The sequence below is a fragment of the Loxodonta africana genome, chromosome 19 (genome assembly GCF_030014295.1).
Source record: "Loxodonta africana isolate mLoxAfr1 chromosome 19, mLoxAfr1.hap2, whole genome shotgun sequence".
Taxonomy (NCBI): domain Eukaryota; kingdom Metazoa; phylum Chordata; class Mammalia; order Proboscidea; family Elephantidae; genus Loxodonta; species Loxodonta africana.
The window spans coordinates 838,872-862,749 of NC_087360.1; the positions used below are offsets into that span (position 1 = coordinate 838,872).

The 23,878-nt window shown below is 52.9% G+C and overlaps 1 protein-coding gene across 12 annotated transcripts in view; it reads right to left on the bottom strand.

Annotated features, from left to right (window-relative positions):
• The window catches only part of EP400 (E1A binding protein p400), an 86,406-nt gene that overhangs the window by 24,077 nt on the left and 38,451 nt on the right, over window positions 1–23,878 (bottom strand). For 9 of the 12 annotated variants that reach the window (XM_064272012.1, XM_064272009.1, XM_064272011.1 and 6 more), the window contains 17 exons: window positions 23,241–23,348; window positions 22,078–22,268; window positions 20,894–21,071; window positions 19,384–19,520; window positions 17,467–17,636; window positions 16,990–17,164; window positions 16,750–16,886; window positions 14,962–15,148; window positions 13,336–13,502; window positions 12,102–12,271; window positions 11,053–11,283; window positions 9,011–9,175; window positions 7,233–7,400; window positions 3,228–3,322; window positions 2,220–2,470; window positions 629–831; window positions 370–539 (listed from right to left, as the gene is read on the bottom strand). In XM_064272012.1, coding sequence (XP_064128082.1) covers window positions 370–539; window positions 629–831; window positions 2,220–2,470; window positions 3,228–3,322; window positions 7,233–7,400; window positions 9,011–9,175; window positions 11,053–11,283; window positions 12,102–12,271; window positions 13,336–13,502; window positions 14,962–15,148; window positions 16,750–16,886; window positions 16,990–17,164; window positions 17,467–17,636; window positions 19,384–19,520; window positions 20,894–21,071; window positions 22,078–22,268; window positions 23,241–23,348 — 2,903 coding nt within the window. The remainder of the gene's footprint in view (window positions 1–369; window positions 540–628; window positions 832–2,219; window positions 2,471–3,227; window positions 3,323–7,232; window positions 7,401–9,010; window positions 9,176–11,052; window positions 11,284–12,101; window positions 12,272–13,335; window positions 13,503–14,961; window positions 15,149–16,749; window positions 16,887–16,989; window positions 17,165–17,466; window positions 17,637–19,383; window positions 19,521–20,893; window positions 21,072–22,077; window positions 22,269–23,240; window positions 23,349–23,878) is intronic. The other 3 variants (XM_064272014.1, XM_064272013.1, XM_064272010.1) reach the window with 2 other exon arrangements.

Consider the following 23,878-nt stretch of genomic DNA (forward strand, 5'->3'; position numbering starts at 1 on the left):
TTTCATTTCCTTAAAGAGAACGAGTCTGAGAAGCACCCACGTTGCGGCTCCGCGGCTGTCTCCCGAAGTGGCTGCACCACGCGACACTGGCAGCAGGGGGCCAGTTCTTATTTTGAGACACCCGGCTGACTGTGCTCACCTAGTGACATAGTTTCATACTGCACACCCACTTAAGATTAAAAAAAAAAATCCAAAGATGAAGCTGAAGGCTTTTTAAAAGACCAAATAGATTAAGACAGTCTTCCCCTTTTATTTTTAAGGGTCATATCATGCTATCACTCAATTTATACAGCTCTTATCAACGAGGGTGCTGCCAACAGCAATGTCATCCAACTGTAAACGACAAAGAGGAAATCGTTCACTCCTCACCTGCCGCTGCTCGCTGCTGGCGTTCTCGTCGATTCGTATGTAGGTGAGGTAGTGGAAATTCAGGAACTTCTCCAAAATGTCTAACATGAGCACCATCTGTGATAAGATCAGCACACGGCGTCCTTCCGACTTCAGCTTCTGAAGTAAGATGGCCAGAGCTTCTAGCTTTCCTACAAAAAGGGTAACACTGAGTGTCTCATGGCCCACGGCCAATCACCTCCCACACCTCACCGTGCAGGCTGCAAGCTCCCCTCCGTACCTGAGTCAAACTGCACCAGCCTGAGCTCAGGGAACTGCAACAGGTGCAGCGCTGTGGCTTGCTGCAGCTGCTGGAAGTACGGTGCCATGTGCTCTTGGAGACAGTGCCTAAAAACCTTCATCCTGTGGCTGTACAAGGACGGCAGCCTCGCCACCCGCAAGGACGGGGGTGCTGCAACCACAGACGGAATCACACACGCCACCCTGAAGGAAGAAGACAGCTCCGTCACTGTGTGGCGCCTGCGGGGCCTCTGACAGGCCGTGGCTGTTCTGTTTACGGTGACGTCCAGAGTCTCTGCAGGAAGGTCCCACAGAAGCGGCAGTGGGAGTCTCGTCTGTGTCACCACGGTGATGTGGTGGCTGGCCTGTGTGTCCTTCACCAACAGCACCCGTGCGGTGGGGACCCACAGGGTGGACCCGGACAGGTCCTGGCCAAATGGGGTACCCTGCTCCACTCCACACAGTGACTAAACCCACCAGAAGGGTTCCCCAACTGCAGGAGCTGGTTCCAAGGTGGCACACTCCACCTACACCTGTCTCCTGCAGGAGTCTGAGGACACAGGTACTGTCTCCTGGCTGGTCCAGAGGTGAATACCAGAGCTGCTCCAGCCACAGCCCCACAAGGGAAGCCAGAGTCAGGAGGCCAGGCCCTGCCAAGCCTTCCACCTACCCACCTGGAGCCCACCCGTCCACCTGCAGACGTCACCTGCCAGCTGATCTCTTCCTGTACGAGCCACCTGGTTAGGTTTTCTATGACTTGCTACCAATTGTATCCATATAAAAAGCTGTCTGCCATATCAGAAGAAGAAGAAGGAAGGGAGGACAGATGAGAGCCGCGTCAGTGTAAGAGGTCGCTAAGCTAGGATGGAGAGCTGGGAGCTGTTCTGGACTCACTTTGCCCACAAACTCAGCTTCTGGTCTGAGGGACCTAAAAGAGACCCATCTTGCAGGCTGAGCCGAGCACAGGGCCCGTGGGGCTCCCTGTGTAAACATGGAGTGAGCGTGAGAATCGCCTCTCAACCAAGAAGTGAAACAAGGAAGAGGAGAAAATGCTGTCCGAAGCTGAACCTAGAAATCCTGCTGAGGCAACGAGCATCAGTGGCTGAAACCGTACACTTGGGCTGTTGTTTTCTCTTTAAACCATGTTTCTTAGTTGTTTATACACATTACTCATAAAATTAAACACCTCACGTGGTTATTTCAAAAAACTATGCTTTTAAAAGAGCAAAATGGACAAAATCATCAACAATTACTTGTTATCTATATGCAGAAATTGGCACAAGGAACGCCCAAGTTCACCTGAAGCAGCCCCCCAGGGTAGGACACGCACCTTGCCTAGGGGAGCAGGCCAACCTGCAGGGGGAGGGCCTGCAGGCGTTCCTGAAGGTGGGCGCCAGAGAAAGTCATTCCAGCAGACCCCAGACAACAGGGTGTATCTTACCATAAAGCCAAATACCCCAGGAGTTTTCAAAACAGATGTGACAACTCACAGAGAAACTTCTGGAGATAGGATGAGTGTCCACAACACAACCATGAAAGCTAATTGTCGGAGTGCAATACACTTAAGGACGTATTTACGCAGGTGAACATACCTATCAATAACATCCTGCAGGGATTCTTTACGTTGGCTCAGCGTCAAAATCAGGTCACTCTTGCTACTTGAGGGCCCTGCCCCCTTCCTGTGGTCGTTGGCACAAGACCTGGGCCGAGGCGCCCTACCCTGCATGGCCAAGGAGCAGAGCCCCAGCAGGTCTCGGCCGTAGATGGGTGCTCGGGAGCAGCGCCTTGCATTGACAAGGAAGAGCTGATCCAACCTCTCCTTCAGGAGTCTGGCCCTTTCCTCCTTTGTCGGAAACAGGGATGAGAAAACAGTTATCTGAGAAGCGCCCTTCAAATCACCTTTTTCACAACTTATCTGGGGCCCCCTGTGCGTGGTGGCCTGTTGGAGAGGGCACACAAACACACATGATTCTTTATCTGCATGAAACAGGGACAGAGAGGGTGCAGAGAAAGCCAGGGCCGCCCCCTGCCAAAGTGCGGAGTGCGACAGGGACACAGAGGGCATGGGGAGAGCCAGGGCCGCCCACTCCCAATATGCGGAGTGCGACAGGACACAGAGGGCGTGGGGAAAGCCAGGGCCGCCCCCTGCCAATGTGCGGAGTGCGACAGGGACACAGAGGGTGAGGGGAAAGCCAGGGCCGCCCTCTGCCAATGTGCGAAGACAACAGGAGCCACAGGTGAGCATTTCTCACGCCTAGGACTCTCAGAAGAGTACAAAAGCGTGGCAGACCATAAACCTGTTTCATTTCTCTTATCAGCAGATGTGTGTTTTTAAAATCAAAATTCTGTCAGACAGAAAACGTGTTGGAGCCCTGGTGGCGCAGCGGTTAAGAGCTTGGCTGCTAACCGGAAGGCCATCCGTTAGAATCCACCAGCGGCTCCCTGGAAACCCTGTGGGGCAGTCCCACTCTGTCCTGTATGGTCACTGTGAGTTGGAACCAACACGATGCCAACGTATAGTGTGGAGGGCACAGCTTCTGGGAGCAGGAGTGGGTGCAGTGCCCAAAGGCGACAGCATGGTCGCATCTAGTGGGTGGTACCTGGGTTGGAGCACCAAGAGGTGAGGCCGGTTTGGGGGCCATCCCAGCTTCTCCTGCAGCCATGGGGCTAACTGCCACTCGGCCTGGAACACTGACTGAAAACACAAAGCAAAGGGTCAGAAAGGAGCCCCACCAATCCAGGGGACTTGTCTGCACTGGCACGACCTCTGGCACTACAGCCCTACACCATTCAGGAAGGACAGTGAACACATGTCAACAAAGACACAGACAGGAGGCATCCTGACTCAGCCACAGGTAACGACGACTTCACCACCACCAGAGGCAAAAAAGGAAACAGATGCAAAACATTCAAGAGTTCTGAAATCAGAGACAGCAGTACATCACAAGAGCAAATTCACGTGAGCAAGCAAGGCTTACTCCAAGAACAATCAGAATAGATAAACTCAAGAAAGGCAACGTCGTCATCAGTACTGCCTGGGGCCTGCTCTCGCGAGTTTGCCACAGGGAAAGCGAAGATTAAATAAGCCACCACACAAGTACACAGAACTCCAGCCGTAAAAGGCACCAAGAAGGGAAGGGTTGCCGTGAAAATGCTAACGCCGGGTCCTCAACTGGACAGCGAGCAAAGGAGAGTGGGGCTGCACAGAGCCCAGGGCAGCCCAAGTGGACAGGGCAGCACCCTAAGGCCAAGAGAAAGCCAGGAGCCAGGGCAGGAGGGTGAGGGGCAGAGCAAGCGCATGGCCACAGAGCACAGGGCCTATGGTCCGAGTCACTGGAGAAGGCCGAGAGCCCTGGAGGGCAGACGTGTGAGCATCGTCACTTCATCTGCACTGTTACAACACGCTCTGCCTGCCTGGTAGGAGCAGAGTGGGTGGGCGCTGGCTATGGAGCCAGGAGAGGCGGAGGGGCTGCTGGAGAGGGGGCAGGGGGCAGAGGGAACAGCTGTGGGAACGCCGGGGCCTCTCCTACACACAGCCCAACCACACAGAAGTGCAAGGCTGCCCCTCTGCACAGTGATAAGAACTTTCTACATGATCATGAGCTAATGACTTCGATGTATGGTGACGAGACTCAGAGAAACGGTGTCTGCTGCGCGTGTCGGAAGGACATGAGGAACAAGACAAAATGCTCAGTTCCCAGTGCTTGGGAGGAAAGGCACACCATCAGAGCCATGCTGCTTGGTGAAGCTCACAGCTGGGAAAGCCCGCTGGGGCGGTGTTCTCACAGTCAAACAGGGATTTGTAAAGCACTGCCCTTGTGGCCTCTGTAAGGACATGAGGATGAAGGGCAGGCCTGGGCAGGGATGGGCTTCAGCAGCTCCACTCACTGGAGGCCCTGCACTGTCCACACACAGCAGGTTGTCGGCTCTAGCAAGGTCACTTCCCTCTCCAGAGTGCCTCCCGCCGCAGACCAGCTCCATCCTGCCCTCGCAGGGAGCACAGCAGCTGCTGGCCCTCCTCAGACGCAGAGTCCTGCTCCAGGTACCTCCCCCGAGCTTTAAGGCTATCATCACTCCTTTTCTTCCTCTTGCCTCCCCACTCCGCCAGCCCAGAGGTGGCAGCTGCCCCCTGGAGTGCTGGTCTCACCCTTTCAGTCCAAGCACCTCTTTAGCCACCTGGCTGCATGCAAGTCTGTCTTTCTCACTGACCTGACAGATAAGCATTTCCACAAGACAGAACTGCCCTGGCCGAAGTCCTGCGTGCAAGGCTGAGCTCCTGGCCATGGAAATGAGGTGTGCTGAGCAGGCGGAGGCATCCTAGAGAAATAGGCCACATGAGGGTGCCAGGTGAGGGTGTCAGGTGGCAAGTGAGAGCCTCTCACCTGGTTCCAGGCCCAGAGCCCCGACTGAAGGGGCTGGGATGCAGCAAGAAAGCCTTAGCTGCACTGCCCCAGGACAGCCAGAGCCCAGTGGCGTGAGGCGGAGCCAGTGCAAGGTTAGTGCCCACACAGTGGGGAGGGTAGTGTGCCGAGGGCCGGTGTCAGATGCGAGGTGGCAACTTTTCAGGCTTTCTGCACCCGTGCACCTCAGTGGACGGGGGCACCCTGACTGAGGAGAGGATGCAAAGTCCACCTGAGGGTGAGAGTGTACCTGGGTAGACAAAGGTGCCCTAACTGAGGAGGAAACGCAGAGTCCACCCGAGGGTGACAGTGCACCAGGGTGGATAGAGGCGCCCTGACCAGGAAGATGCAGAGTCCACTCCAGGGTGACAGTGCACCTGGGTAGAAGGAGGCGCCCTGAGGAGAAGACTCAAAGTCCACCTAAGAGTCACAGTGCACCTGGGCGGACAGAGGCGCCCTGACTGAGAAGTCACGGAAGGAGCTACAGAGAGTGACAGTGCATCTGGGTGGACGGAAGCGCCCTGACTGAGAAATCCTGGAGGGATCCACCCGAGAGTGACAGTGCGCCTGGGTGGACGGAGGCGCCCTGACTGAGGAGAGATCATGGAGGGATCCACCCAACAGCGACAGTGCGCCTGGGTGTACAGAAGCGCCCTGGCTGAGAAGATGCAGAGTCCACCAGAAGGCGACAGTGCACCTGGATGGACGGAAGTGCCCTGACTGAAAAGAAGCAGGGTCCACCTGAGGGAGACAGTGCACCTGGGCAGACAGAGGTGCCCTGACTGAGAAGACGCAGAGTCCACCCGAGGGTGACAGTGCATGAGGGTGGAAGGAGGTGCCCCGACTAAGACGCACAGTCCACTTCAGGGTGACAGCGCACCTGGGTGGACGGAGGCACCCTGACTGAGAAGACGCAGAGTCCACCTGAGGGTGATAATGCACCTGGGCGGACAGAGGCTCCCTGACTGAGGAGAAATCATGGAGGGATCTACCCAAGAGTGACAGTGCACCTGGGTGGATGGAGGTGCCCTGGCTGAGAAGACGACCCAGAGTCCACCTGAAAGTCACAATGCAACTGGGTGGACGGAGGCGCTCTGACTGAGAAGACAGAGAGTCCACCCAAGGGTGACAGTGTACCTGGGCGGATGGAGGTGCCCTGACTGAGAAGTTATGGAGGGATCCACCTGAGGACGACTGTGCACCCAGGCGGACGGAGATGCCCTGAGAAGACGCAGAGGAGTCCATCTGAGGGTGACAACCGTGGTTGGGTGTGTTGAGCTCAAGAGACCTCAGTGTAACCAACGTGCTCAGAAATAATGCCCATCTGTCAAGGTCTTTCCTACCCTGTGTGCCTCCTGAGAAAGACAGCAACACACTCCCAGGAAAGTACTTCCCCACTGTAGAGCTGTTGGGGCGGGCTAGTAACAGGAGTGGCTCTGCGTCCCCAGTAGGGCAGGATGGAGCTGGCCTGGGTGTGGGACGACCTAGAGAGGAGAAATGACTGCACTAAAGCCCGTGGCCTGCTTGGGTGCAGAGTAGTGGGGCCACCAGCGAGATGGTGAGCAGAGCCCCCCGGCCTTGCAGTCCTAGAGCATCCCCTGGCAGGGCCTCGCAGGAACACATAGCAAGCAGAGCTCCCCTCAGCATCATACACAGGTTAGAGATGGGGGTGGAGCTGAGCAACGACCACTGGGTGGTCAGCTGGCAGGGACCAGGAGAGGCACCCTCGTCACAGCCATCCTGCTCCAGGGCTTCTGACTCAGGGCACGCCCTGCGGGAGCGAAGCCCGGCCAGGGAGGGCCGACGGGGACAAGGCCAGGCATGATCTCAGAGTGGTGCTGGAAGGTGAAGAGCATGGGGGAGGGCCAGAAAGGTGAGGGCACAGGCCACACCCCTAGGGGACACACGCGCTGGTGATCCACTCCCGGAGCACCCAACGCTGCCGCTGGGTGCACTCATGACCCAGATGACACGCAGAATCTCTCATGCTACCGGTAGGCTTGGGTTAAAACAGAAACCAGACACAAGTCCAGCTGCAGAGGCGACTGGCCCTGCTCAGACTACAAGAAAAGTCATGTCAGAAGGATGCAGCACCCAAAGGTTCAGGGTCAGAAACACCTACGTTCCTTTCAATTACCTTGGAAGCCAGAGGACACCAGAAAGAAACACGAGGGCAGGAACTTCCTCCTGCCCAGCGCACGGTACCTTGTGGGGCCAAGGGCGCGGGAGCTGGGGCGCTGGCCGGGGGCTTTCCTCCCAGGGCGTTGAGGGTGCCGTGCACAGCCCCTGCCTGCGACACGGTCTGCATCACCACGGGGCCCGGAGGGCGCAGGTACGGTTGCCCAGGGGCCGACACAATCTGGAGCACGCTGCCTGCAACCACACGGAACACAGGCAGCCCATCAGCCACGCGGCCGTCAGTCAGACCACAGGCCATCCATCAGCCATGCTGCCTGCAATCACAGGGACACAGGCCGTGTGCCAGCCATGTGGCCGTCAGTCAGACCACAAGCCATCCGTCAGCCACATGGCCATCAGTCAGACCACAGGCCATCCATCAGCCATGCTGCCTGCAATCACATGGACACAGGCCATCCATCAGCCACTCGACCATCAGTCACACTGCAGGCCGTCAGTCAAACCACGCAGCCATCACTCACCACAGGGTGTCTGTCAGCCACACGGTCATCATTCATACCACAGGCCATCTATCAGCCACGCAGCCAGCAGTCACACCACAGGCAGTCCATCAGCCACTCGGCCATCAGTCACACTGTAGGCCGTCAGTCAAGCCACGCAGCCATCACTCACCACAGGGCGTCTGTCAGCCACACGGCATGGACCACACAAAAAACGAGCACTCAACTGCACTCAAGTATAAAACAAGTTTGTGGTTTAGTTCCTGGGAGAGGACTGAAAAGATCTTGTCCGTGAGGATGGAAAACTCTTAAGCAACACAGTCGATGGGGCCTGGTGCTGGGCTCCTTGACTCCCTGAGCCCTGCTCAGCAGGCAGTACAGGGGTTTGGCACGGAGCCTGCCATGTGGCTGGCCATGCCGGCAACAGGGTGGTTAAGTGTGGCATCAGGCCCTGCCGGGCTGGGATGACAAGAAACTAAAAAAATGTTTTGACCCAAATGCCCCTGGTTTTCAGGAGCTGCTCATTTTCTACTCTTTCAGCGACTCTGGAGGCTGTGCCCCAGGTGTGCTCCAGGAAAACAGCATCTGCTAGAGACAGAAAGAGGGCCCTCCCTGTGGTCAAACAGTGGGGAGCTACGGAGCCCACATGGCAAAGGGTTCTCCTGCAGGTGTCCTGAGGGCCTTGCGCGGCCCAGCTACCACAGGACTCCCCAGGGCGCTGACACAGAGCGTTTCCCCTGGCACGGCCACTGCCACCCCTCAGGGGGGCTCCCCACGGCAGGCAAGTCCTGACCTAGCAGAGGAGAGGCTGAAGAGGCAGAGGGGCTGGGGCTGTGTGGTCACTGGACAAACCTCTGACTCCTGCTCTCTAGGGAACAGGGACGAGTAATGGGCACCGCTCTCAAAGGTCCAGGGGTGAGAGTTATAGTCCACGCATGACAGAGACCAAGTTCTCCTACGTGAAGTGTTAATCCTTTGACATCTTAGGACAATTCATCTCACACTAAAATTAGAAATCTCCTTATTTTAATTTAAAAAGAGGAGTCTCTTTTCAAACGGATGCATAACAAAAACAGCCATTATTTACTTAAGGTTCTTCAGGTACCACACAACCCAGCGGTTCGGTCTACCATCTCAACCGTCCCTTTCAGTAAGAATTACCAGCACCGTATGCACATGGACAGCCTGAGGCCTGGGGCTGAGCGGCCAAGCGACCCGCCCTGCGTGGCAGGTCCAGGGCTTCAGCCAGGACTGACGCAGCAGGCTGGGATCTCCACAGGCAGTGCGCTGCCGGCGGGTTTTCTCCTGCCATCACGGTGGGCGTCACGGCAGCTTACTTCTCACCTTGCAGCTGCAGGGGCTGGCCCGCCGTGAGTTGCCGGAGCTGGCTGTGTGACAAGGTGAACTTATTGCCCTGGAACTGCAGCGTCACGGGTGTCTCGGGCTGCGTGACTCGGTTCTGCGTCCCTGCTATGGACGCCAGCTGAGCGATTTTCACCACCTCTCCGCCTGTGGAGACGCAGAGGGCGAGGGGAATTAAAAACGTGCTGCGAGCAGCGGGGAGCCTGCTATGCTGCGGCCACCTGTCGTGCAGGGTGACCGTCTACAGTGGGCTCCAGTGTCACCGAGACATGCACCCAGACTGCTTTCTACCACTTAAAAAAAAAAAAAAACAAAACTGTTTCCACAGAAAAGAGAAAGCAATTAGGAATTAACATCAGAGCCTAATGGTCAACTTGTTTACCCCTAACCCGTAGGGGTTCTGGATATCAGATGTTAATACTGTTAACGAGCTATTTAGGAACACTTAACTTTTCTCCCCAAACAATAAGAAAAGCAGCAAACACCAAAAATAGCAGAAATCTATTTGTATCTGTAATACTCTCGGAAACTCCCATACACCTGAATTTCAGAGAATTTTCTAAACGTGAAAAATTTTGAGCTCACAACTGAGCTCACAGAGGCAAGTGAGATTGTATCTCTACAGACTACGCAGACAGGCAACTATCTTCTGCTGTACCAGAGCCTTTTGAAACTTGGGAACGTATTTAGATGTACAAACAAACACACAGATGCAACTTTAAAATACAATTTCTCACTGGCGTACATCCAACGGTAGGATGTGATCTATAGTGTTTGTTGTGAAGCCTCACCCTGGCTAGGACAACCTTTTGAGGAGATTTCAGCTGCAGCCTTTCTCAGAGGAAAACCCTGGGCAACAGCTGAGCACCAGGCTGATGAGGCTCGTTCCCCGTGGGTGACTTTCGAGCCTAAATGTTCCTCCCCAGAGAACCCGTGCCAAAATTATTAGTGAAACTGTAAGGAGAAGAGTTAGTAGAAGACTAGGAAATGCTGGTCTGAAGCTCTCTGCCCACAGATACCTATGAACAGGGAGGGAATTGAAAAAGGCAGCACCGTGATTCGCCATATCAACATGGGTCTCCTGCTGGTCCCCCTCAGCGTACAGCAAGTGAAGACAGGCCAGGATGAAAAGCAGTCCTGCCCACAGTACACAGGCCCCTAATCCAATCAGAGCCCCCTTGGCACAGCCACACGACTCTCGTCCCAGGGAGACATGACTAGACCTAGAAAACGTGAGATATGCAAGGGCTTTTTCCTTCCTTGGGAAAACCAACGGGGCACTTCCTCTAACCACTGGCAGTGGAAGAGAGACCTGTCACAAGAGAAAATGGGTTTGACACCAGCATCTCCTCCTGCCACTGCTTCACTCTTCTCTTTCCAGAAAGGCCTCAACACCAAGAACCAACGTCCCTGAGGTGGCATCTAAGAAACGACACAATCCTAAGATGTGACGTTCAGGAACCTTCCATGGCAGAATGACTCAGGGGCACGCTAATCGCAGTGGCCACAGTAAAAAGTTGTGCCATTAAAAAATAAAAAATTATTAAGACTGGTGTGGTTTAGTTATTAAAGTTACAAAATTTCTCAGTTGAGCAGTAGCTCATTCCATGTTTAAATTTGGTATTAAGTGAGAGACTAGAAGAACTAGGGGCTTTGGGGCAGAGTGAGCAGAAGCCTCCATTTAGGAGACCTCGCTTCCCCAGGGTAGCCGGCCACTGAGGGGACAGAGGCTGCACTAACGTCAGTGTGAGCACCGTCAGCCGCACTCAGCAGTGCAGGACGGCATGAGGACAGCAGAGGGAGCACGTGGGAGTGAGGAGAGAGAAGGACAGGTAAAGAAGGGCTGGGACGCTGACCTGCGAGGCCGCGCCTGCCTTCACTGGCTGCAGCTGCTGCAGGCAGCACCCAGCACAGGCCAGGGAGAGACAAGGAGTGGACAGCAAAGGCCCCTCACTCACGCCAGTGTTCACGGAACAACTCCTCTGGGTCAGAGGGCAGAGACCTGGGAAGGTGAGGCCACTTACTCGGCAACCGAGCCTGGGCCTGGGCGGTCAGCACCAGCCTCGGGGGCAGAGCACTCTGCGGGGCGGTGTGCGCGGGGGCCGGGGACGGGGACGGGCCAGGGGCCGGGGCCGAGGCCGGGCCCCGCAGGCTGGCAGGATGGGCTGCGCTAGCTGCGGAGGTGAAGGTCGTGGCGGGCTGGTGTCTCGGAGCACTGGAGGAGGCCTGAGGTGGCTGACACTGTGCGGCCGCCGCTGCAATCAATAAGGTGTGTTTGCGCAAAGCTGTTAAAGGTTCTTGACAAAATGCAATATTTAAACCCGAATTTCAAAGAAATAAAAAGAACATTCTCTCATACTGTTTCTCTACTGAGGAGCCCTCTCTTAAGAAGAAAAGGCCCAGTACTCCTCACGCGGTGAGAGAGATGTAATTTTATACCTTTGTCGGTTATTTTCACTTGGAGCCAATCAGTACGTCTTTCGGTGCAAATAAAGAAGTACTGAAGTCGCCCCATCGAGTGAGCATTCATGTCAATTAGAAATGCTCTCCTAAACACATACCCAGTAGCATAAACAGAGCTTCCGTTCTTATCTCTACAGGGAATTTTGCAACAAGGCAGTTCTGAACTCTTATTTCTATCTTAGAAAGGCCTAACGGAAATAATACTGACAACCCCTTGTTTGGAAGTTAACAGTATCTCTATTACCTTTATTGCCATTTAATCGTATCCCTGGTTCAAAGTAACAATCGAGCTAGGTGAAATGATGGTACAAAGCCCAGTGAGAACATGCTTTCAGAAGCGTTCAAGCGCCCCTAACAGCCATCTACCCACGCAAAAGAAAACGTTTTGTCAATGTCCACTTCATCACCAGATAAACAGTTCTCCAGCTAAGTGACATTTTTGTACAGGAGAAAAATCTAGTTTAAGGAAAAAGGGTCTACACCCCACCTGAGGATGTCTGTGGCCCTTCGGCCTGGAGGGCGAGCACACTGCCCACGCCGAGGGGCCAGAGTGCAGTGCTGCCCTGTAGACAGCTGGGCCACTGCCAGCCAGCAGGCCGTGTGTGCGTACCTTTTGCATCCGGATTCGCAGAGAAGGTGGCAATGGGTGGCCGTCCTCGGACTTGGCCCTGAGGTGCGGCAGGGGCCACGGCAGGTGTCGCCGTCCGGGGCGGATGGGTGCTGGGGAAGGCCACAGTGCGGCCCTCGGGCTTCTGGCCATACTGCACAGGCTGAAACAACCTAGATGCCCACGGTCCGGGCAGGGAGACACATAGAGTCATGAGACACTGGGGCATGGGTGGCCAGCCCTCACAGTGTACAGGGCAGCCGTGGGCAGGGGCACCAGGAGCACAGCCTAAACAAGGAACGGGGAGAAGATTATAGCCCTGCCCCAGGTGTGTGCCACAGGACTCAGCTCCCCCGAGAGAGTGTGCGAGAGTGGTTCCCAGGCACAAATGGTTCATACTGCTCCCCAGCCTACACTCACCCTCAGGCTGCAGCTCTAAATTGCCCACTTTCTCTATTCTCTGTGGCTTAAAAACCCCAGCACAGGGTTGCACATATTCCACCCCTGGCTGCCAGCTCACTGGGGTGGGCCCCTCCTGACTCATTTGTGTTGTGGTTTCATCAGCTCATGTTTTCTGTCCCACCAGCTCTGTGGTACCTGCAAAGCCACTGATGGTTTGTAAGCACCACAGTGAAGCCAGTCGAGCCCCAGATTCCCCTCTGTACTTGCCATCTGGGCATCTTCTGGGAAAACTCTGTTGCCCAGGCACCAGGCCGAGTTCCACTCTGTGGGCTATCCAGGCCCAGGGGAGACCCCCGGCCCCTTCCCAGGCACCCCTCCCAAACCCCGAGGCTTGGCTAAAGACACCGACATCCTGATCAAGAAGGCACACGCGCAGCTGCTCGGCTGGCTCAGGGAGGTGCTGTGTGCCAAGCGCACTCTCTAAGTAGCAGATCTCACATAACCAAGGGCCATCAGGAAAGTTCCAGAAGTAGATATCCATCCCAGTGAGCGTCTTCCTTCCACCACTTGCAGCCCTGGGTCCTTATGGGAAACCCACACATAGCCCAGGCCTCCTATGTGTGAGAGGTCCACTGCCGGGGGCCTTACACACTGTCTTTCAGTCAGGGGCCTCGACTCCCGCCACCCTTGGGAGCCACAGCCCCTGCCTGCCCTGAGCTGATTGAGGACTGGCAGAAAGAGCGGTGAGGGCGGCTTTACACAGCAGCAGTCCAACAACGGAGTCAGGGTGGAGAGGCAGGAAGAGCTTATGTTTTAGATTCAACAAGCCACATACCTGCTCGGTTTCAGCTTTACTGCAACGGGTCTGGCTGATGGTGGGGGCGAGGTGAAGATCTCTTCAAGAAGCTTCCGTGTCACCTTTTTCTTTGACAGCAATTCTGCCTCATGGCGAGTGAGGTGATTCTCTAACCCGATAAGATCAAACACAGAGAGGTCTGCTTCCTAAGGAAAAAAGGGAAAAAAAAATTCTTGCTACATGTGGTAGGAAGAGCACATGACTGAGAACCACGAGACAGTCCTGATGGGAAAGCCTCGCCCAGCACAGGCCCTGCAGGGAGCTGGGCAGGGGGCCGGGCTCTCTAAGATGGGCAGTAACGGCATGTGGCTCTCCCCAGAGATGGTGGGCATGGGGAGGATTTAGCAGCAGGCAGAGGGAAGAGACTAGAAGATACCAGCCTGAACAGCATGACAGACAACAGAACAAGGAGGTGAGCTGGGGAGAGCCAAGTGGGCTGGTGTGAGCAGAGGCTGACGTGGGCTCATCGCAGGCACCCAGGATCCATGCCCAGCCTGCTCCAGGGCGATGATGGCAGCCCGCCAGAGTCCCAGTGACAGATGGACACACGTGGCAGGGAGGACGCAGTCATGGACACAGGACTCAGCCCAACACCAGGGACTATGCCCAGGCCATAACAGATGGCTCAGCGCACACCTGCTGGGACAGTGGTTCCACTGCCACACACCAGCTGGGACAGTAATCCCACTGCCACACACCAGTGCTTCCCCTGGGACCACGCCTGAGACCATGACGGCTCAACACACACCCAGCAGGACAGAGGGTCAATGACAGACGACCCCATAAAGGGGGAGTAGGAATGCAAACAGTGCGTGCTGTAGAAAACAGGCCGGCTGTCCCTCAAAGCGGCAGACACGAGCCATCATCCGACCAGCAATCCCACTCCTGCATGTTCGCCCGAGAAATGAAAACATGTCCACACGCAGACTTGTATATGTGCTCACAGCAGCACTATTTGTGACAGCCAAGGCAGAAACTACCCAAATGTTCACCAACTGACAGACAGAATGTGGCCCATCCAGACAATGGAATACTATTCAGCTATAAAAAAGAAGTCAATCCTGATACGTGTTACAACATGTAAACCTTGAAAACACGCTGAGGAAAATAAGCCAGTTACAAAAAGACCACATATTACATGACCCCTTTCACAGAAAATGTCCAGGACAAACAAATCCACAGAGAAAAAGCACATCAGTGCTTGCCAAGGGCTGGGGGTGTGGGGAATCGTGAATGAGTATGGGGCTTCTTTTAGGGGTCATGAAAATGCTCTTAGATAATGAGATGGCTCCAGGACTCTAAGAGCAGACTCAACTGCACTCTTTCAGAGAGTGAACTGTATGGTACGTGACTTACCTCAGCAAAGCTGTTAAACAACACGCACCAAGTGAGCTACTCTGTAACATCTCTCCTCCAATACCCCCGAGACGATCTGTCTCTAACCTTAGAGGCAAGCACATCACACATTCTGCTAAATACTGTCTGGGATCAGGCAATTTCAAAACAGAGGACAAACCTTGTCAGGAAACCATTTCCACGACACGCCACGCCTACGATGCGCCTGGGAAAGAGCTCAGTGACCTGCCTTCTGAATTTTCAACTTACCTTCCAAAGGTCTCTCTCCAGTGCCTTCAGAGCCAGAGAGGCGGACCAGTGCTGCAGAGAACCCGCGACGTACGAGGAGTCGGGCCGCCGGGGCTCAATGAGCCCCGGGTGATTGCAGATCCGCTGGAGCTTCACAAGGACGTTGAGGACGCTGACAAAGTGCCCGCTCTTCAGGGCCTCCTGAGTGCTGCACGGTTAAGAAAACACACGGAACATTCCAACCTGAGCATGCATTTTACCACACGGACCCTTCACTGCCCATCCTTCTCATTCCAGAAACATAACGACAAGTAGGCTTTCTCTGGATCCGGTGAATGACGTCGGCACAGGTCCCCACGAGGGCCGTACACATTCGCTGGTTCACCCGTGGCCCTTCACAGAGATGTGACGCCAGGGCGGCAGAACGAGGGAGCAGACATGGGCGCTGCTCGCCCCACAGACCAGCTGCAGAACTAGCTCTACACACGGCAGCTGCAACTCCTTTAGCTGAGACCTCCCCATACGCTGACATCAGTACCTGACCAGAGCGGTCAAGGATAATTCCAACATCCTACTGGACACTCTGGCTGGCACGCAAGCACAACACTGCACAGTTCTTCCTGTCCACGCACAGAGCGCCTGTGGTGACTGGGAAGGAAGGACACACTGGGGTTCTGAGGTGGCCAGCTGCCCCTACACCTGACTGAATGACCAGGGCTGACTGCAGAGTGGTGGGATGGGCCTGCAGGTGGACAGGGGTGCGCACTTCACACATTCATCCAGCCCTACGACTCCCCAAGATGAACCAGCACGACATGCAGGCAGCCACAGCAAAACCTTCTGAAGGTCTGTGTGCGGGCACTATCCTGGGAACTTCCTGTATGTAAACCTGTCATCCTCACAGAGGCCCTGGCTTATGGGGAGAAGAGAGGCACAGACAGCACCCAGTCCCTGGCCCATCATAGGAGGGTAGGAGTCACACGTGGCCTGGCTCCCTCTGTATAATGCACACACACACACTGTCGCCTCGGCATCGCTTGTGAGGTCCTGTTTCTCTGGGGTCGCCAGGTTCCTTCCCACCAGAGTGAGACCTCAGGAGCCAAGGAGAGTCAAGCTGTCCAGACTGCAGACCCGGGGCCACTGCAGAGCACTGCAGATTCAGGACAGCAGCTGGCAGGGACACTGGATGGCACCACTACACACTGAACACAGAGGAGTGCAATTACCGAATCCAAATGTACGTAACAACTTTCAAAACTTTAATTCAATTTTTGGTGTTTTTCCATCTAAACTCAGGAAAATGGAGAGCCTCAAGGAAAGAACCAAAGCAGGTGCCAGCCAGCAGCAGGAAAGGTCAAGGGGGGCGCGCTCTGCTCGGGTCTGCCGGGAGTGGCCTGGCAAGAGGAGAGCGGGAGGTGGTGCCTGCAAGCCAGGCCAGTGACCCGCTGGGGCAGTCATCCACCTGGCTGCCTGCCTGCAAGCGTGGCTGGCCTACATCCCGGCCTCTGGGGGCCGTGAGGGGAGCCAGTGCATCAGAAGACGCACTCTAAGGCAGCCTACACTTGGAAACACTGCGAGGCTGACCCAGAGAGCAAAGGGTGCGGGGACAGATGCCAGGCTGCCCCACTGACCGCAGTGAGCAGCAGGACTCTGAGGGCACAGGGCAGAAGGTGCAGGACAAGCAGAGGGACCTGCTGCATCTGCTCATTGCCCTGCCCAGCGCCCAGACCCTCACAGAGAGCCACCCTCACCACTGCCACGGCGTCAACACAGGGCTAAGCAGAGCACCCCTGGCATCCGTACACGCACCTAGGCTGCAGGATGACGTCCTCGTACAGGGCCTTCTGTCGGCTGGAGAGGCGGCACTTCAACACGTGCTCATACTTCTTGGTCAGCTGCTTTTCCACATCTCTCTTAGTTCTCCTCAAAATGAACGGCTGGGTCACCTGGAAACACAACACCACCACTGTCTTCTCTCCAGATGCCAGTGCTACGCTCGGCAGCAGGTGGTGCGTACCTTTAACTAGCTGAGGTCATCCGACCACGTACCCGATGTAAGCGGATGACCACCTTGTGGTAGTAGTCCTGGTTCTCATCGTTGGGGGCTTTCAGAGGGAAGTTCCGGTACGGTCTGGAGACCCCCGGAATGAGGAAGTGCACCATGGTCCACAGCTCCAGGAAGGTGTTGTGCAAAGGTGCGTCTATCAGAAGCAAGCGCTGCTGACTACAAACGAGACGGGAGAAACAGCACTGAATTCCGAAGCTGGTGAGCACGGCTGGCTGCAGACTTGTTTTACGGAGACGTTTAGGGAAGGGAACAGGGGAACAGGGTTCAACGGAGCTGAGGAAATGGACCGAGGGGCGACAGCTCTGGGGTCCCCTCAGCCCTACACGTTCAAACAAAGGTGAGCGGTGAGTCTACAATTGGAAGACAACCCTAAACCTCTTCGCCCCACGCCTGCATGTCAACGACACTGAAGGACAAAAGCAGGGGGCTCTGGTGGGCGGCCCTGTGGGTGTACAAACCTGTGCAGGTTGAAGACGGCTCCCCAGTGCCTGTCGGTCATGTTCTTCACCTGCTGCATCTCGTCGATGACCAGGCACCTCCACCGCACCTTGGCAAAGGAGTGGTAGCCCCTGAAGAACCGCTTGTAGGATGTGATGCAGATATTGAAGCTGTGGGGCTCTGTCCACTCCTGTGGGCGGAGAACAAGGTTTCAACAGTCCTCCTAACCCTTTACTTCACAGAACAGAAACACTTAAGATCATGTCTGAAAATTTTCAACACTGAAATAATCGGTTCCCATCTAGAGTATTTCAGTCATTTTTCTTAATAACTTGCTTTCTACCACACAGAAAACGGCTGAGTTTACAACTGAATTGTATTTTCCTCCAGGTGCCTAAAGCACTTTTGTTGACAAACTGGTAACGCAGCTCCAGAGGCATTCGCAATGTTATCTGGAAGACAGAGATTCTCACCAAGCTTCCTCAAGCAGAACTAACTTCTACGGTGTATAATCCAAAACCAAAAAAGAACAGATCTGTTGCTGTCGGGTCAATTCCGACTCACAGTGACCCTGGAGGACCGAGGAGAGCTGCCCCACAGCGTTTCCAAGGAGCAGCTGGTGGATTCAAACTGCTGATCTTGTGGTTAACAGCCAAGCTCTGAACCACTGTGCCACCAAGGCTCCATATAACCCAAGCGAGAAGCAAATGTACTTGAAGGATGACAGGAAATGTGATTATATCTATGTTGCAACTGACTGCGCTCTAAACTTTTTTAAAACAAATTAGTAACTAGAGGTGCTAAAGAAAACACATCCCAAAGTACTCACTTTTTCAGTAAGTACAACACAATAAAGTCCAATGATACACCCAATTTTATCAATGAAGAGTTTGGTCAATATACATTCACTTTATCCCTAAACATTTCTACACAGATGACATCATAAGAAAAGTCGGACTCAGCAGTCCACTCACAGGCCTATTCAAGCCAACGGTGCTGTCTCGAAGCCGCACCGCGTCTGACAGCTCTGGTGGACCACATGGGGCTTGAGTTATAATCCAGAATGTGGACACCCCAGATCTCCTCTGAGGGTGGTGGCCGTCAAGAGGCCTGCAGCTGAGGAGGACAGCAGCACTCCAGGGAACGTTCCAGTTCTGGAAGGAGAGTCCCTTGCTCCTGGGAAGTGAGCGAGCCCTGCGTGCAACCTGGCCACCTGCTGGCGTGGCCCTCCTTGTGGGTGGTCTATCCATCCCTTAGAATCAAGAAACAGCTTGGAGGGTATCTCACAAGCAAGCAATTTCTATTAAGTATGTTAACAGACACGTCTTGTCATTTTGAGACTGCCTTCCGTAAAAAGTGAGATGGCTTTCTTTTCAGTTTTGTTTTAAAAAGTACCTATCACCTATGGTCTCCACCAGACTGAGTCCGGCACAGCTAGCTGGATGCCCGGCTACCACCACTGACTGCTCTGACAGGAATCACAATAGAGAGTCCCGGACAGAGGTGGAGAAAAACGTTGAACAGAATTCTAACTCACAAAAGAAGACCAGACTTACTGGTCTGACAGAGACTGTAGAAACCCTGAGAGTATGGACCCCAGACACCCTTTTAGCTCAGTACTGAAGTCACTCCTGAGGTTCACCCTTCAGCCAAAGACTAGGCAGGCCCATAAAACAAAATGAGACTAAAGGGACACACCAGCCCAGAGGCAAGGACTAGAAGGCAGAAGGGGACAGGAAAGCTGGTAACAGGGAACCCAAGGTCGAGAAGGGAGACTGTTGACATATGGTGGGATTGTTAACCAAAGTCACATAACAATATGTGCACTAACTGTTCAATGAGAAGTTAGTTTCTTCTGTAAACCTTCATCTAAAGTACAATAATAATAAAAAAAAAGAACACAATATCTTATATCGTTCAGGAAAAAAAAAAAGTACCTGTCTCTTGGCTCTGAGTTCCCTGTGGCTCCCGACATACAGGAGGGTCTTTAGCCCAGGGCACCAACGCTTCAGCTCAAGCTCCCACTTGAGTATATTACAACTTCTTACAACAACGAGATGGGGGCCCCAATTACCTGCAAGGAAAAGGACACGGGATTCTCCAGTGTAATGATACTATCTGTCGAGTCAAGGAGCTGGCCCGCAGAAGCCTCATCAGCATGTGCCCAGTGAAGTTATGCACAACTACAGCAAATATTAGGGTGGGACAGATAGTTACTACTGTAATACCGCCAAAACCAGCCGGTGATCTAGACAGCTGTCTACAGGGCTCACCATCCAGGGAGACACATACTATGAACACACCCAAACCATCCCAAATAACCACTCTCAACTCCATCCTTCTGAAATGTAAGAACTTTTTAAAATTATTAGACTAATACACACATAGTAATTTTCAACTTCTGTACTATAAATGAAACGTAAACAGGCTAAAAGAAAGGGCAGACTTGGGGAAGTATCTGCAATCCACACAGCTACCCATCACTGCTAATACGCAAAGTGTCGCTACAAATTCTTAAAAAAGGACTCAGGAGAAAAATGAACACAGGACACGAACAGAAAATTCAGAGAAAAAACATAAATGGACAATGGGCTCTTTAACAGGTATGACATCCTTGGTAGGGAGCACACAGCAAGCCCAGGAGGTGTGCCTGTGGCCCAGGGAGACACACGATGGAAAAATAAGACTAAGCACGGTGCTCCACGCGTGCCTTGTATGTGGAGACGTCTCTAAGTCGGGGAGCAGGCTGAGAGGATGCACGCACGTTGCTGTCAAAGGCGGTCACCACAGGAGACGGCGGAAAAATAAAATGACGACTTTGTAAGCAGTTCTTACTTTGTGTGAGTTTATCAGAACTTTCTGAACAAAAATTTCCTTGAATGATAAATAGCACTCTGGGTAAAGTGGTAAACTTTTCCAGTTTTGCAGCTGTGCTGTGATATGGAGCCCCAGGGCCACCAAATTTGTGCCGGGCTGGAGTGGGGAGGCCAAACGGGCACCCGTGGCCTCGTGCCCCAAAGCAGCCTGAGTACACCGCCCGCCCGGGAGAAGGAAGCCCGGCAGGAGGCGGGGCAGGCGTGAGCGGGGCCCCAGCGCTGAGATGAGGGGCGGGTACGAGCAGGCCTGGGCTACGCTGACTCACGCCAGCCCAGGGAAAGCACGGAGGCTGCTGCCTGCGCTCTGCCGTCTGCTCACACAACAGCGTGGCTCCACAGGTCACCGGTGTGGCCGCGGGCCTGCTGGACCTTGTGTACTTATGTCAGATTCTGAATAACGGCAAATTAATCCAATGCTAACCCTGAGCTAGTGCTTCCTCACTCATACAGCAAGCGCTTCCTGAGCTCTGCTCAGGCCCTGGACCAGACCACAGGAGCAAAGTTGTCAGACACATACGCCTATTGGTGAGTGTTAGCTGACACGCACTGGTCAACAATCGACAGCTCCTACCTTCGTTACAGGCGAGGTGAGCAAAGAAGGCGATCACCTGCACGGTCTTGCCGAGCCCTGCCTCATCAGCCAGGATGCCGTTGAGCCTCTTCCTGTAGAGCTTGGCCAGCCAGTCCAACCCAATCTTCTGGTAGTCTCGGAGCACCCCATACAACAGAGATGGGGTGTTATACTTCACCTGCAATCACACACCCCAAGCAGGGACTTCCTTTTTAAAGAGCTTTACGATGCTTTCTCAACAATGAAATCCCATCGGTTATAGGACAAACCCAGGAGGGAGCCTCAAAGTGAGTCACCAAAAATAGGGAAAGGTCAGTAATTTGTTTCCCAAAAACCCTCATAGTTAGGGAAAAAGAGCTTATCTGACAGTATGAAAACCCTTCCTCATGACTTAGAAATACACCCAATGTCTAAAATCACAATGAGACACCACTTCACACCCCCTAGGGTGGTGATGATGGTGATTTAAAAACAGAAAAACAATTAGCATCGGAAAGGATGCGGAGCGATCAGAGCCCTCGTACGCTGTTGGTGGGAATGCAAGACGGTTCAGCGGCCGTGGCAAACAGTGTGGCAGTTCCTCAAGAAGTTACACACAGAATTACCATAGAACCCAGCAAATCCACTCCTAGGTACATACACAAAAACACCGAAGACAGATGGTGCGAAGGAACACTTGTACACAAATATCGGTAGCAGCACTATTCCCAACAGCTAAAAGGTGGAAACAACCCAACTGTCCATCAACTGATGAGTAAACAAATGTGGTCTACCCACACAATGGATACTATTCAACCACAAGAGAATGAAATACTGATACGTGCTACAACGTGGAGGAACCTCGAAGATATTACGCTCAGTAAAAGAAGCCAGTCACGGAAGTCTACATGTTACAGGATTCTATTCATATGAAGTGTCCAAAAAGATAAAGCCACAGAGACAGAAAGCAGCCTCGTGGTTGCCAGGGGGAACAGAGGGTGGGGAGTGACTGCAAATGGGTACAGGGGCCCCTTTCATGGTGATGAAAATGTTTGGAACTAGACAATGGTGATGGCGGCACATCGCTGAGAATGAACGTACTAAATGCCACTCAATCATACACTTTAAAATGGTTAATTTTATGTCATGTGATTTTCACCACAATTAAAGAAAAAGTAAGGAGCAAAGATAGCCCAGGGCCTCACCGAGGTGGTGATCCGAGCACTGCCCTTAGGTAGGATGGCCTCGGCCACGGCGGTCACTTCCGCGATGTCTTTTGTGTTTGGCTTTCCGATGCTCATCCTCTCTGCAGCCTTAAACTGGTCCATGATGAACAGGGAATCTATGAGGACCAGATCCTTCCGGCTCTCCCGGTCTCTCGGGCTGTCTTCCACATCTACAAAAAACAATGCAGTGAACAGAAGCGGGGGCTGCTGGGGCAACTCACCGTCAAAGGGAAAACAGAAAAAAAACTTCAGCAAACCCAAATACTTCACATACAGATCTGGGCAGTCATCCTTTGTGCGTTCTCAACCTGCATACACCTGCCAATGCCAGCTGGACAAACGCACAGGGACTCATGCAACCATCAAATACAGCGCTATTCTGGAAAGCCCTCAAGTCTAATTTGCCCCCAAATAACCTGGCAATTAATTGAAAGGTATCCCACAGCCATCAGGAACTCAGACTAGGAGAAGATTTATAGGTACCTGAGGACTTCATGATCTCCCCCCATCAGCAAGAAAGGAAAACTTAAAGCCGTCTCTGCAGCACAGGCAGGCACAGAAGAGGACGGTCTCTCTCGTGCAGGTCTTGACCAGGAAAGGGTCTGGATGGCTACCCACTGCTCCAAGAACCGCTCCAGGACCCCCACTCACCTGCCCAACCCCACCCCCCATATGCATGTATTTCTAATAACAAGAACTGTCTGAATGAGAACAAGGAAGAGGTGGACACTGGTTTGCTTTTCACCAGCCATTGTAAGTGTGTCCTGTGTGTGCATCTGGAACGGTTAAGAAACGTAAACGAAGCTCCTCAAAACTGGCACGTTATCCAACAGCCCAGTATGGATAAACGCAATAAAAATCTAGGGCCATAAAACGACGACTCCTGTAAAACTGGAGAAAAATATTTCTACGTTCTTCACAACTTGATTAAGTGCTCTGAAAATTATACCAAGTTTAGTAAACAAAAAGCACAGAATTTAATAAAACTATTCAATATAAAATCATATATTAAATACATGTGCAATTTCTTCTTTCATCAAACGAAAATGAAGGTAATTTTAAAAGTCTCATTTTAAGCCTCCTTCCACAGAAAGCATTTTGGTCTCTGAAAGACTGAAGTCTTTAAAGATCTAGAAACATACCTTCTTCTTCGCTTGTCTCTTCACTGTCGGGTTTGGGTTGGGGCCACTGAAAATTTGGCAAGAAGGCACCTTCATACAACTTCATCAAATCAAGTAAGGGCAACTCAGCTGGAAAAGATCACACAAACAAAGATCAGTATTGTAAGACAACATCCAGTCATTTCCCTGGGAGAGAACAAAGCCAGGAAAGCCACAGGAAAAACGACAAGGCATCCTTTCACATGTGTAATTCCTTGGGAAAAGCATATTTTCTAAAAACACGTTTATTTTCTCTAAAAACTAAAATGGTTGCCCTTTAGCGACAGAGTCTAAAATACCTTCTTTATAAAGTAAAGTGAAAATCTCTGGAAATAAGAAAGGAAACTCAATTATTGTTCATAAAAGAACAAAGAAATATTTCTGAAATAATCTAATAAATGTACAGTAGCACCTAATAGGGTAATAAAAATACAAAAAATGAACACCACTGATGGGAAACAATGGATACATAAAAACACAAAACATGTCAAAAAAGGCTCAAACAATCAAAAAAAAAACAGAAAAAGTGTTCGAAAATTATGATGAGCTGTTAAGTTTTTTGTATAAAGGCCTCACCCCAACTGATGAGACCAAAGCCCCAATCACAAAGGGCAAAGGCT